This window comes from Canis aureus, chromosome 17, assembly GCF_053574225.1.
Source record: "Canis aureus isolate CA01 chromosome 17, VMU_Caureus_v.1.0, whole genome shotgun sequence".
In the NCBI taxonomy this organism is placed as follows: domain Eukaryota; kingdom Metazoa; phylum Chordata; class Mammalia; order Carnivora; family Canidae; genus Canis; species Canis aureus.
Window position 1 is genome coordinate 5,760,508 of NC_135627.1, and position 15,323 is coordinate 5,775,830.

The 15,323-nt window shown below is 45.4% G+C and overlaps 1 protein-coding gene across 7 annotated transcripts in view; it reads right to left on the bottom strand.

Annotated features, from left to right (window-relative positions):
* Positions 1-15,323, bottom strand: part of LOC144287731 (uncharacterized) — an 80,653-nt gene that overhangs the window by 34,886 nt on the left and 30,444 nt on the right. For 5 of the 7 annotated variants that reach the window (XR_013355487.1, XR_013355486.1, XR_013355485.1 and 2 more), the window contains one exon: positions 14,412-14,506. Coding sequence is in view for 3 of the 7 variants with exons in the window: in XM_077854990.1 (XP_077711116.1) it covers positions 14,412-14,506 (95 nt within the window). In the remaining 4 variants the exon portion in view is untranslated. The other 2 variants (XM_077854991.1, XM_077854989.1) reach the window with 2 other exon arrangements.

A 15,323-nucleotide genomic window follows, 5' to 3' on the forward strand; every position in this document is an offset into this window, starting at 1 on the left:
GACTTATCATGTGTTTTAAACACCAACTGCCCGTAAATAGTCCAGAAGAGTACAAAATAAGATACTCTAAATTTTGCATCAATTTGCCAATCACCTTCTTAAAATATTATTCACCAGTGAATGTGAAATACGTACAGTGTGGTTTGTTATGCTTCCAGGCCTTATCTTAGGGGGTAAACTAGGTAGCGTACTTTAAGCGCCACAGCAGAAAATGTATAATTTATGCATTATTGTTTTACTGATAATTTTGCGCTCCATAAATTAGGTTTTATTAAATGACACAGTGAATACAAGTTTGTAACAACCAGTCTTTTACTTTTTTCTACTGATGTTTTAAATTTCATTTCTACTATTATTAAAAGTACACAAATGGCTCATTTATGAGAAAACAACGAAAATATAAAATAAATAAGCAGAAAGCATCAGATTATTATCATGCTCCGTTTGGCAACTATCACTTCTGATGTGACATCTATTACTCAAATTACTATATTAAGTCTCTCACTGAAATTTTCCGTGGTATCGATTATGATTTGGTAAGTTTGGGAGAGAAAGGTTTGTGTGTACTACATTTTCTTGACGAGAAAGGCCATTTCCGTCAGTGTCTTAGCACTGTCCTGTGTGGTTGTTTGTGGTCACGTGAGGGGCTCTCTTCAGCTGATGTCTCTGATGCCCCCTGCTCCTGAGGGGTGACCTGTAGGTGTGCCGATCAGCACGCCTTCCAGAGACACCCGTGGGCTGAGCTGGCGGGAGTGTGGCCAGCAGCAGTGGCAGGGGACCCCCACTGTTCTGGGGGCCCCCAGTGAGCCAGCACAACAGGGCCTGGCTGACTCTGCCCAACACGGGACTCCTCTAGTGAGAAATCTTTGCTCTGGGATTCCATGTGTGTCCTGGCTTTCTTACCCCTTGTCTGTAGACTCTATGAAAATAGGAACCATGGCAGTTTTATTCATTTCACAGCAGAAGTGCAGCTCTTTTTTTAAGATTTTATTTATTTGAGGGGGGGGGAGAGACAGAGTTAGCAACAAAGGTAGTGGGAGAGAGAGCGTGAGTGGGAGGAGAGGGAGAAGCAGGCTTCCTGCTGAGCAGAAAGCCCGATGTGAGGCTCGATCCCAGGACCCTGGATTCATGACCTGAGCTGAAGGCAGACGCTTCACTGAAGGAACCACCCAGATGCCCCAGGAGGAGTGCAGCTCTTGACACACAGTGGGTGTGTGCACGGAATGTTTGAGTCTTCGCAAAATTCATATAGTGAAGGCCTACCCCCCAAGGTGATAGTATTTGGAGGTGGGGCCTCTGAGAAGTTATTAGGTTTAGATGAAGTTATGAGGGTGGTGCCCCCAAGATGGGATTGGTGTCCCTTTAAAAAAGAAGAGATGGGAGATCTCCTCTCTCTCTCTCTTTCCTCCCCCCCTCCTTCTCTATCTCCCCCCCCCCCACATCCTTCTCTCTCCATCTCTCGGTGATGCCTGCACATGTGAGCACACAACCCAGAAGAGGGCTCTCAGCAGAAGCTGCCCATGCCAGCACTGTGAGCTCGGACCCCTGGGCTCCAGAACCAAGAGATACACATTTCTGTTGTTCAAGCCCCCAGGCCGTTACCGTTACCCAGGCTGACTAGGAGAGCTCCCATGGAGTCATCTGAGAATCGTCACTCTCCATCAGGGTCTGAGGCCCTTCCTGCCTAGTCCTGCCTGCCCCCCCTCTTTCCTTACATATGTAACAGGTCTGCACTGCAGCCCAGAGGTCTTCTAGTCCCACCTCAAACAATGGTACCCTCTATTCACCTACTCATCTTCTCTCATCAGCCCTTAAAAAGATCAGTGGCTCTCAGCTGGGATGATATCAAAATCCTGAAGGTGTGCCAAAAAGTACGGCAGGGTCTGGCATGCCCTCCAGCCTCATTACCAACTGCACTGGCCCCGTGTCTCCCTCCTTCCTTGCCTCCCTGCCCATCTCTGTCTTGGAATCACAGGTGCCACGAGATGGAGGCAACGTTTGTACACGAGGCTCTCTCTTCTGGACCGCTCTGTTTCTCTTCACTCCCTCTTCGCCAGGCAAACTTTACTCTTCCTTCAGAGCTCAGCTCTAGTTAACTTCCTCAGGAGAGCCTACCTTGACTGGCAATTTCTCTTATTATTCCTTCTTCTAGAACCATGAACCTCTTCTTAGAAACACTCCAATTGTTGTCTTTCCATGTATCACCATGGTCAATTCTACTTCTGTCTCTCCCACTAGACCATAAGCAAGTTCTGCAAGGAGCAGAAGCACAAATTCTTGATATTGTTGTTAGCACTTTGCTCAGTATGTTATCTCCAACATCAACATCTGGCACAGGTCAGACTCTCAAAAAGCATTTGTTGAATAAATGAATGAATATACCCTGTATGATGAACATGAAAAAGCTCAGGGTCCCCATGCCAAGTTCCATGATTAAAGATGAGAAACTGTTGCTGGTTTTCTCTCTTGGCTTTTTGAAAGATTTGTTCCCAGTTTCCCTTCCTGGAATCAGTGAATGCAACTAAAGTATATGAGAGCTGAGCTCTGGAAGACAGCTCTAAACAAAGTGCAGCATTTGTAAACACTTAACCCGGACACAATGCCAAAAAGCATATGTTGGAGTGGATTGTAGCCATGTGGCATGGAGCTGTGGCGAGATTCTTTATGGTTTTTAATTGAATTGGGGTTGCAGGCCCTCGCTATCAGGCCCTTTTCCGACCTCCCCAAATAAAAATGTTTTTAAGCCTCTAGAAAACATCCGTGTTTAAACCAACTCTCAATTTTGACCCCTTCCTACTGCAAAGTTCAAAAGTTGGAAGGTCCTCTTGCTTAACTCCTAACCCAGTTCCATCAGGAGCTGGGCTTTTCTTTCCAATATGGTGGCTATATCGGTCAGCCGTTCAGTCAAAATCTGATCCCAAATTCAGCAGCATTGAACCCATACGTCCTCAAGGAAGCATTAGCAATTTAGAAAGAATGAACAGTGTCAGTAAGAATGTTTTTCCGCTTTCATTCTCAGTGAGGAATCAGAAATGCCTAACATCAGCAAAGCTGGTGAGGCCCAGACAGCCCATACCTCTCCCATATTTTCAACATATGAAAAGTATGTGATGTGGAGGAAAGGATGGAACTATATAGATCTTCATAGCTCTATGCCCCTAAGAGAAAGCTTCATGCTGAGAAAGCTTTACCCCATGTTATCCATGGCTTAAAACCGTTCCTGCCACATAACTCAATGCATATTTCTTGAATGGTGTGGGAGTTGGATGGGCTAAAACCAGAGTAAGTTCCAGATAGCTTTCTAAGTACTTTGCATATTGCAACTCATCTCATCCCTGTGATGTGGCGACTATCACTATACCTTTCAGACGAAGAAGCTAGAGAGAGACCAAATAACTTGTGCAAGGCCACCAGGCTGGATAGTCACTTTTTAGGATAGGCTTAGCCTTCACTTGGCCAGACCATGAAGCCAGTACCCCGCCCTGGTCCCTCATGGCCATACGCTCAATGACAAACTATGGTTTCGAGTTTACCTTTCAACTTGTCATGTTGCCACTCAACTCCATATGTCTTCCTAGATTTCTAAGCTTAGGATATATGAGCTTGACATGCCAAAATATCACCCCAGTTAAAAGAGAGTTTGTGGATGCAATTTCTACACTAAGCTGAGTTACTCTTCTGTGAAGAATATCTATGAAGTAGAGCAAGTAGTTGGTAGGATCAATAAGTTCTTGAGTCCAGAGGAGAAGCAGCTGTGCTCTGTTTATGTACAATTTGCCTATATAGCAGCTTCCTTAGCTTGTGACCATGAAATGAGACCACACTTTTTTAACAATCAAGAAATTATGGCAAATCCTCCGGACCTGTGCCCACGTGGGTATGGCTCCTCCATCCTGACTCCTCCCTGAAGCCATGCTGCTGCCTCTGCTCTTCTGGACACCACGTCTCCCAAAGATGAACACTCTTGATACCCTACACCATCCTGAAGAAGAGATTCCGCTCTTTAATTTCTCTAACACAATGACAGCATCGTGTGTCATGGTTGCTACTGGAAGGGGCATGCTCAGATCCAAACCACACCTCAGCATCCCTGCCCAGCATCCCCCAGACCAAGGCGCCCACAACTGTCCCCCATCCGTGGGAATCCTGGGGGCTCCAACCCTCTGCATCCAGATTTAACTTTCTCCTGGTCCCAGAGAGATTCTGTCTCCCAGGCCCAGGCTCATCTCATCCTTAAGATGGAGAGTAGTCACAGCTATTTCCCTGAAGGCGTATCCCACATCCCACCCACCAGTACCTAACTCGGAAAGTCTGAACCAAACAATGACAATAATTCACAAAGCAATACCCCAAGTTTGGCTTATTCAGTTTTAAATAACACCATGTGTGAGAATGCACCAGCCCAATTCCAGAAACTCAGTGCTGAGCCCCCGTTTCACTGTCTTCCCCCCACACAAGGAAAGAAAACATCAGGCCTGCTTGTCCCTCATCATGCCATGGTCCAGTTTTCCAACTTGCCACACACACACACACACACACCTCTAAGAACGAGCAATAATTTTCTGGCATAGAGCACTTGAAATCATATTAAGGGGTGAAAGAACATTGTAGATGATTCAGCAAGGACAGCACGTTGGTAGAGACTACAGTTTACATTGCTCAACTAAACACCAATCAGCCCAGCAGGACACATGTGGCTGCACAGTATGCAATGGCCTTCAGGGCTGTGCTGTATTTCCAAACCCACAGCCCCTTTGCTTCACCTCACTCTCCACTGGGGTTGGGGGTGGGGGAGAAGGCCAGGATGTTTGGAGTGCAGGGGGCTCCCCTCCCCTGCAGTCAGGCTTGACCAGAGAGGGGTCCTGCTGGGAGACCAGGAAGAGGCTCCCTCCCTATAGGGTCCCCTGGAGCTGCTGTGCCCCCATCTCCATCCTCCTGAGGTGGTCCTTGCTCCATGATTCCCCCTTATCCCAGTAGTGACCCCACCCCGTGTCCCAGTGGGTCTAGCAACCCCGTGTCCTAAGCACTGGTTACTGCACTGTTCTTTGGGGCTTTCCAACAGGCCGCCCACACCTTTGCAAACAGTCTCTTATTCACCCTCCTCCCCGAGGCATCCCAATCTGAATTGCCAGTGGTTTTCTTGTGGGACACAGATGGACTCAGGGCTTCTCCAAGACAAGGGTTGTCTGGCTGAGAGAGCCCATTACACCGGCCCACGTTCAAGCAAAGGAAGGGTCCCCTGGGAGTCTGGGAAGCCACAGAACGTCAGGCCGTGTCCCGCATCCGGTTCTTCCCTCTTCTCCTGTCTCCACCCAGCACTCTCTCCCCAACGTTAGAGCCAGGCTTTTGTTCCCAAACATAATAAAGAAAAGTGTCTGGAAGTGAACAATACAAGTCTTGGCACCTAAAGGCAAAATATATTATTATACTTGTTTTCGCAGGACCTGGAAAAGAAGCAACCCAAGAAGAGGAATTTTATTATAAGCTGGATGCCTCCCTCCTGGCCTTTCTAGGCTAACCTCTAGAACTTGCTTGGGAGTCTGTTTTACAGGGAACATTGGCTACAGGCATGTTTGGTTGTTTTGTTTTGTTTTTCCATTATAAACACTGGCTTTTTATATACTATTAAGCATTTCAACCTAGACTGAGGTTCTATTGCATTTTGAATTTTAATATTTCTCAAATGATTTGGAAGAGCCCACTTAGAGCAATGTTTAAAGGGTCCACAATTATTCTAATTACAGTACTCTTAACCAAGAAATGATAATTGTGTTTTGTTTGTCTTAGGAAACAGCCTTTCGGGATCCGGGGGCTCCGAGCTGCGTTGAGGAAACAGTAGAGAAAATCAGGTATAAACAGTGAGGGTGGACTGGGCACAAAGCAGAAGTTTGGGGGCAGTGTGGGAAGGGAGGCATATGAGCTGCTTTTGTCCTCAGTAGGAAGGCAGAGGCAGAATCAGTATCTCCGGATTGGTGTGAGGAGTGAGTCAGGTAATAAACATGTAGGTGTCAGGCCCAAAGACACACCCAAGAAGCATGCTGTAAGTTATTGGTATAGTACTGAAGAGTGTGTGAGTTTTAGGTACAAATTCTTTATTTGTTCTTATTCCATGAAATGCCTATGATTCCTTAACAGGCATTTGCTGGTACCTGGTCTCGGACTGAAAGGAGGGAATGAGGCACCCAGTGTAGATCCCAGCACAGCATCACTGGTCAGTGGCAGGGCTCCTGGGCAGCATTTCCATTCTGTTCTCTGGAGAGCACCATGCCCAAACAAGGATGGAAGCGTCCTGGGAGAACCCAGAATGATCGAGAAGATGTCTAGACCCCAGACTGCAAGCAGGAAAAACAGATGAAAAATGGAGGCTGCATAGCCCAAAGAAAAGGAAACCCTAGAGGAATCTTCTAGGGCACCTCGAAGAGTAACAATACTGATAATCTGTTACTGAGTAGCTACTCTCAGTCAGGAACTGGCTGCAGCCAGGAACCAGGTACACATTTTCTCAAACCTTCACCACCACCCTGTAAAGTCAGGTTTTAGAATCACTGTTGCACAGAAGAGGAGACTGAGGGTCACAGAGAACCAGACCCTGTCTGCCCACAAACCCTTCTCACGCTACCCCCCTTGCCTCCCTTCTGAGAGCTGCTTTGCTGTCATAGAAAGGAAAACAGGCCTGTTTCTCTCGGAGTCTGAGGCACAGAACCAGGAACAATGGGTGGAAATGACAGGAAGACAGATTTCAGGTCGATAGCAGGAAGAACTCGGTCACACTGGGGTTGTTCACAGGCGGAAGGCGCTGCCTGCCTTTGGAGACTAAATTTCCCATCGCTGAAGATATTTAAGCATTGTTGGGAAGGGGGGGTGGTTTGGAGGAGAGCAGAGTAGCAAAAGTACATCTGCATTAAGTGAGATTTTAGATGTCTTTCCCTCTCCTAAAATTTGCTCAGTCTATGAAACAATCAGTTCCCAGGTTCAGAGGAGAGGGTTGGTTTTGCTTTCCCCTTTAAGTTCTCCTTAAAGACTGAGCAAAAAGCTGTGTAAGAATTCAAGTGCTCCTGGGAAGAGCTTCCCACAGCCACCTCCAGCCCATCCCACCACAAGTTGAAGGGCTTTGAGGTCAGGAGATTGAAGTGAGCCCTGAGACCAATCTTAGCATCTTTCTGTGTGTGGGTCTCCAGCTGGGAAGCGAGTCCTCCCCCTCAAGGGTAGTACCCCATTCCAGACGCCTTAATCCTTACAGTCATGCACTGGGGAGGCAGGGAGTCATTCGATATCTCACACTGAACCTTAGCAAAATAAAATGAAACACAAAATATAAAGTAAGACAACTTTTTTGCAAACAAAGCTTTAAAAAGAGAGCCAGCCAATGTGTTTTAGACATCTCACAAAGTTCGCATTGTATTACAAAATTATTTTTAATGAAGCTGTTATTATGCTACAAGAATGCAATAAAACATCCGAAACCTGAAATTTCCTATTTTTATCACCTCCTGTAAATTTTTCAAAAAAGCCAAAATGATTTGTTTCAAAATGTGTACAGGAATAATTGGATTGAGAGTTTTCATGCCAACTTTCCATTTGGAATGAAATCTAGAGACTGTTACTTCATAAACCACTGAAAATATGAGCACAAAACGAAAAGGGTAAAATATTATGGAATCTAAGTGCAATCAAACATAACACACCCTGGAAGGAACCACTAGATTTACCATCTCCCAGTGTGTGGTTCAACACAGAGAACTCTTTTATATAACAAAGTGTTCACAAAAAAAAAAAAAAAAGAAGAAGAAAAAAAAATCGGTTTTACCTGAATCCCCTAATTACTTTCTGGAAAGAGAAATGCTACATACATGAATTTCTGTATGTGAATACATAATGCAAAATGCTAATTCTACACAACATTCAGTATAATATTATTCTGGATTCTTCACAAAGGTGATATGCAAGCTCCCTTAATTTCCTCTTTGCAAAGCAAATATTAATTATTCCTTGTTTCAAAAACTTAATCCTTGGGTGTGAGGCAAATGCACTGTGGCACATGAATGAAGTATGAGAAGTTCATTTCAGATTGTGTGATTTGTTGTAACAGTCCTGCTAAATGACCAAAAATGAATCATATGCCCAAATGTGTAAGTATACAGGAAGATGTTACTTATCTCGTGATTTTGGATTTAATTTTCAATTCACACCTTTCTTAAAGCCACTCCTGACAATGAGTCACTGAGGGAATAGTCAAACCCTCAAATGCAAATCAAGTTTCTTTTCGGTGAACACTCTCTCCAAAGCATTCATCTCTGTCAGCGTATCCAGGGCATTCTCTTCCAGAAATAAGTAGAGCAATTCTGTCTACCATCTGGCTCCAGGAGCAAAAGGTTTCTTCTTCTTCTTTTCTTTTTTTTTTTTTTTAACGATTTTATTTATTTATTCATGAGAGACACAGAGAGAGCAAGAGGCAGAGACACAGGCAGAGGGAGAAGAAGCAGGCTCCATGCAGGGAGCCTGATGCGGGACTCGATCCCAGGACTCCAGAATCATGCCCTGGGCCAAAGGCAAGCACTAAAGCCACCCAGGGATCCCAAAAAGGTTTTTCTATGCAAAGACATAAAACTGACCTGCCCCTTAGTCTAGACTTATAATCTTTCCAAAGATATCATTCATCTCCTCATCCATTCCAAATGGGTGAAATCTGAGATGGATCAGTAATCAGAGGTGAAAGGACCGGGACCTTATTTCATATGTTTACTTAAGTTGTTTGTGAAGAACATAGGAGCTGGAGTTACTCCTTCAAGAGAACCAACATCCCTGGGAACCAACCCAATGTTTACTTTTACTATGTGACAATTGAGCATGTTTTCAGAAATACGGTAGGAAACACTGCATAATAGAAGCGACATGGGTCTATGTAGCTTTGCAGATGTCAGTGGTTAAGACTACTTGGCTTTCCTGCTTGAACTGGAGTGAGATCTCCCACCCTTGGTAACAATCTAACCACATGAGTTTATGCTAACATAATAGATAAAATCACAGTTGGAAAAAAAATTAAAAAAATCACTATAACAAAAGTGAGTTTGAGCTCTCTTTAATTGTTCTTTTAATCCAATGGATTGCCTGCATGTGCAAAGTAAGTTCGGGTTTCAGCATTAAAATTGTTTTTTTTTTTCTCCTTCTTTCTTTGGCCCCACTAGAATAATATGCTGCATACTGAAATATGGTCAACACCACAAACTATGAGTTCTCTTGGCTTCTGCTGCTGTGAAATTTTTAAACTGATCATTTTTGAAACACTTAACCCACCATGAAGAGACTTTCTTAAAGAAATCTTATGGTCTTTGTTTTACCTAAAGCAATTAATGAAATTGGTGTCCATGCAGGTGGGGCAGGAACCATGCAACACCCACAGAAATTAAGGCCAGCCAGATTCCAACTCATTGGTATAGAAGTCAGCTTAGAATCCTACAGGGTGAGATGTTGTCCTGTGTGCTAAATTAAACTCTAGTACAAAACTGTCTTCTTTCAGAACCAAGAGCACTAACAGAGTCATTTAAAGATCTCAGTGGACCCACTATGACATGCTTGAGTCTGGCTCAGTGTCTCACTGTCCAAAAAGCTCCTGCTTTGGAACTGCAGCCACATGCTCCTGCAGCTGAAAGGCCGGCTCTCCAGTGTGTGTCCTAGAGTAGGAGCATGCTGGCCAGCTTGTAGGGCTGGAAGCTCCCCCCTCACTTACTGGCTAAGTGACTCTAACTATAAGCAAATCCCTTAGCTTCTCCATGTCTGGGTTTCTCTGTGCACCTAGCTGTCACAGTGCCTAGCTCACCATGCAGTTGGGAGGGTAAAGCAGTTAATGAGCAGCTAAAACAAGAAACAAAGGTCTTTCTTTCAGCTCCTGAACTATACTACTGACTTTTTTGGGAGAGAAATTTTCCTAAGGACTCATGAAACATCAGTTTTAAGAGGCTGTGCCCAAGAAGAGCTGGAGGTAAAGCTATTCACACTCCTTTTCCATCTCCTAGGATGTGCCCCATCCTCGGACCAACTTCTCGTTCTGTTTTTACTTTCCTGTGGCATGACCATGGACCCAGCTTGTTACGTGACTGTCCTTCCCCCACTTCCCAGTGGCTCAGAGTTAGGCTTTTAGAGGTTTAACCATGTAAAGCTGATAATTCATTGACTCTAATGACATCTGCCTATCAATATGAACATCTGATTTTAGTCCAAGGTAATTCTATCATTTCGGGCTGAGTGACACAGGGTAAAGTTTTCAGGAGCAGCTAGGGTTACCCTAGCTGCCTTTATATCATATGGCTCACCCCATCCTTCTTATGAATTCTGTCAGCCTCAGATATACAGGCATAACCTGGTGTTACAGTCTTTTTTTCAGTAAAGCATGTTGATTCCACTCAAAGGGCAATCAATAGGACCAGTATCAATCTTATGGAATCTACTTCATTTATACTGCAATTCATATATAAACATTCCAATTAGAATTTTTTTTTTTTACTTTTCATCAATTATACTTTATGTATAATAAGAGAAAAAACACCTCAGGCTTGACAGTATACGTTACAAGGTCTGATTTATATAGTTGTAATTTTCTGTATGTCTATTTACATCAATTAAGAAAAGGTCAATGTCTCACTATTTCCGATCGGACTGTCTGTAGCGGTGAAGATAAAAGTCGAACCTCCCCTGAGTGATAAATGCTTATCTTGTGTTGTACTATCTTTGCCGTCTGCAGTAGAGCAGGTGAGTCGGGCTCCTGGGAGCCTCGCTCCAGCGGGTGATTTATCCAACTTGCCACTAGGGGGAGGTGAGGCTAACTAGTGACCCAGATCAGCGGAAGGGAGCAGGGAAAGTGCAGGAAAGGTAGTGAATACAATTGCCCAAATCAAGGGAAAAGAGGAGGCCAGGGGAAGAGGAAGAGCTCTGGCTGGACATCAGGGATACTAAGGGACTCTCACCGATTTTTTCAGATGAATGAAGAGGAGCCCTGATAAACAAAGCAAGATGGCCAGGAGCTTGTTTCTGAGTAAGGGGGATCTCTGCTCCCTCCTTCATGGGTGCTCCCCAGCCAGGGGTGCAGGGGAATGAAGTTTCAGTTCCCGATGAGAACAGTGAGCATTGAGGAATTACCAGCTGTGACATGGACCCCCATTACTGATAACATGCTTGGTTGCGTTTTGGCTTTGTTCAGTTTTTGTACTCAACATGGGCTCCTTCGATGACCTCAGTGACAGGGATTAGAGATGAGGTGCTGGGTGAGGAGGGGAAAGTGCAAAGCATGGGGGTGACAGACCAAGCCCCTGTGACAGGCTTGGTAGAAATGAGCACTGCATCTTCATGTTTAAAAGAGAATCTCTCCTCCCCGAAGCCATGTCCCATTCAGCATTTCCCCAAAATAATGGCAAAAGTCACCATTGAAATGGATTGTTAATTGTCTGGGTTCAATCACTGATAAGAATAAACCTGCTGAGGCAGCTGGCTTTTGTCGCTTTGGCTCATAAGCAATATTGTTCCAGCCCTGGGGATCCTGGGAGGACAAGGGAAGGAAGAGGAGATGGGGAAGGAGATACACAGGGCAGACAGACTCACCCTCCAGGAAAAGCCTACCACCCAAATGCCTGAATCCAACGGGCCAGAAGAACCCCCAACCCGGTCCTCACAGGGGGCCCAAAACTTGTCCCCATGGGAGTCTTCTGTGCCAAACTAGAGTCTGAACTGCACCCAGAAGACAATGGGAAGCCTGTGGTGGTATTCAGTCAGGCAGCTGGTAGCACTACAAATCAGCCCCATCAGCACTCCATCATATTATTCTAATCCTTGGCATAGCAATGACCACTACCTAATATTTATTTATCTATTCACTGGCTCATTACTTCATTGTTACTGCCTGTCTCTCCCCACTAAACTGTAACTTTCATGGCAGCAGGGACTTTATGTTTTGTTCACCACAGTATAAGCAGCAAATAATCTAGGCAGGACACTGCAAGTGCTCGGTAAGGATTCCTGCGTGAATAAAGATTTGATATCAGAGGTGGGAAATGGGAGGTCAGAAGCCAGAGTCTGCAGCATGTGGGGGGAGGGCGGGGGGAGGCAGGGCAGGCAGTTGAGGCACAGTATGCAAGTAGTGTTTGGGATCAAGAGGAGCTCAGAGATGGTGGCTGCTGCAGTGTGCCCAGGTAGGGTATATCACCCCCCAGCTGCTGGGAGTGCTGGTGGCTCTGGGCTCCTCACCAAGTCCCTCTCTGGGAACTACCTTTGGTGGAGACACTCACACTGCCCAAGTTCATAGCAGCCACTTCCAATGGTTGATCGATGCAGGGGGTGGATGGTAGGGGTCTGGCCCCTCCTTATGGGAGGACACTGGGAAAGGCCATCCCAGATCCAACTCCCAGTGGGACTGGTTGAGGCCTTTCTTATGATCTCAACAAGGAAATTCAGATTCTCCTGCTCAGAGTTACTTCTGTCCTTCCTTTATAGCTATAGATACCAAGGTCATTCCTCCATAAACTGGTCTTACACAGATCTTCATCTCTACATCTGCTTCCCAGAGAACTTGACCTTGGTGGTGCCAGGAGGGATCCGAGGAATAGACTCTCATGTTGAATTACCGAGCTGGATCATCCATCTCCCAGCTGGAAATGAAGACCCATCCCTGGTGGTAAGAGAAGCCCTGACAATTCCCAGCTCTCTGGAGAAGCACAGTCGTTCAAACCTTCATTGGTGATGGAACTGGGATGTGATACAAGGAGGAGGGAATGTGCTGGTAGGCTGGGAGGTACAATACACAGGCTTTTGAGAGACTCTGAAAAGCTGCCACTCATGAGAACCAGGAAACTGGTGGCTTTTGCTGAGTCACTGACACATTAGAAAAAGATATGTGAAGCCCAGGGCTGTGAGGCCCAGAGTTATGAATCACCACTGGAAGCAAGGCATGAAAGTTAGAAAGCCTCATGGGTAGCACCTAAGGAGGTCCTACATGACCAGAGGGCAGAAAAGGCCAAGAATAATGAGGAGAGCCTAATTATGAGGACAGTAGCACTCCAAAGAATCTGAACCCCCAGCTCTGGCAGATCTGCTAATCAGGGCCACAGACCCCACTGGGGTGAGGGGCATCCTACAATTTGGATGAGGACATCGAGTTAGCTCAAGCCTAAAAATGCCATGCAGAGCCACGTGGGCCCCATCCTCTCTCATCAAGGGAGGAAGAGAGGTCTCCAGACTGTAAGACCACACAGGCTCCCGAAGATTTTACCGCCACTGTCACTTCCACCAGACCAATGACTAGAGTTGGGGGCAGACAACACATGGTGGGAAGTGCTGGGGCAGCTTAGGGGAAAGAGGGCTGGCAGGGTCCAGCCTAGGTGGACTGGCCACGCTGGAGATGGTGTACAGGTCTGGGTCTTGAGGGTGATGGATCAAAGGGGGCAGGAGACAAAGGTTGGTAGGGAGAATTTATTTATACAGATACTGTCTTCTACTGTAGGTGGTCTGCCACCCTGGCAAGGACTCCAAGAGATGGTTGCATTCTGCTGCTGGGATGACTCTTGGAACTTTGGAGAAAATTATGGTCCATACTAACTAAGGCTGAAATGGAAACAGTATCAATGAGGAGTGGACAATCTTGGGTGCTATCAGTCTTGCAGAACCACCCTGTGTCAGCTGAAGAGAGCATCGCCCAAGTGCATGCCTTCCCTGGGAGCAGCCTGACTCCATGACTGCTCCAGGAGTGCAGAGAAATAACAAACACCCACCCCCCTGACCTCAAGGTGAGACAACTCTAAAAACCCATCCAACTCCTAAGCTCCCCATGAGATCAGAGACTAACAGGAGTGGCTAGAAAGGAAAGATAAAATAACAAGGAAGTAGTATCCCAGAAACAAGAGAAGTTGCTAAAAGGAGTGTGTGCAAGTCCCTGGGATTTTATTTACTATAATCTAGTTAGAGGGCAGTGAGGCCGAGTGGAGGCAGGTAGACAGGAAACTGGATTGGCTACAGTAATTGAGAAGTTGGGTAGTGGCCACAAGGAGTCTCATTTCTATTTCCTTTACTTTATATATATTTGAAATATGCTATAATAAAAAGTTAAACAGAAAGGGAGTGAATATGAGTGAATATCAACAGCATTTAGGTGGCAAATACAGAAAACCAGGAAACCCAGGTGCCTGGGTAGTAGCTCAGTCGGTTAAGCGTCCAACTCTTGATTTCAGCTCAGGTCATGATGTCAGGATCGTGAGAATGAGTCCCACATTGGCTCCAGGCTCAGCTCAGAGTTTGCTTGTCTCTCTCTCTGCCCCTCCTCCTTGCTTGCACGAATGTGCTCACTCTCTCTTTCTCTGTCTCTAAAATAAATTTTTAAAATCTTAAAAAAAAAAAAAAAAGAAAAAGAAAATCAGGTAACCAAGACTTACCTTTTCATCATCTCTCTGTGGCACTGTTCTAGGCTCTGGGGACACAGCAGTGAACAAAGCACATGAAAATTCTTGTCCTTTATGAAAATTAGATTCTAGTGGGAGGGAGACAGACAGTGAACAAAGTAATTAGGACTGACAAACTGTTTTTGTGCACTGGTGTGTTGATCCTGCCATTCCTTCCCTCCCATAATGGAATCTTAGTGATACATAACAAGTTCAGGGATGGAGACAGTACAAGAAAAATATTCTATGAAAGCACCAGGACCACAGATTGCATACCTAAGTTCTTCCTGGACCGTGGTGTTGGGCACCCCCTAACCCAACCATAAAGCAGAAATATAGTTTCCTCCTTCTCAAAGCTAGCAGGAGTGATAGCATGGAAAGAACCATCTACAGGTAACCCAGAGCCAACTATGCATTCCACTGTGTGGATTTTTACCATGGGCTCTGAAAGATGCAAAATGACTCTAGCAGCTCCATACCCTATAACCTCTGTCATTCAGATTCCTCGGGAAGACCAGAGTCTCTTTTCCCAAGATGGTGGGCTAAATCTCCTTTATGTGTCACTGGCTCCAATTGACTCATGTGCCCCAAATTAGCCATTGTCCCTGGAAAATACAATGCACTGATTGACTCAGACTAGTCTTATGCTCCTTTCCTGAGCTGAGGGTGGAGTCTTGTTCAAGGACTAATCACATACTATGAACAGCAGGATTTGTTTTGACAGTAGGGTCCACAGGATTTGATGATGAATTTTAAAGAAGTAACAGAGCAGTAATTTCCAATGAGGGTGCTGCCACTCAGAAGGCAGTTTTGGAAATTGGTGGGAGCATTTCTGATTGCTACAATTATTAAAGGGGAACTACTGGCATTGAGTGGGCAGGAGCCAGGGATGCCAGATATCCTGCC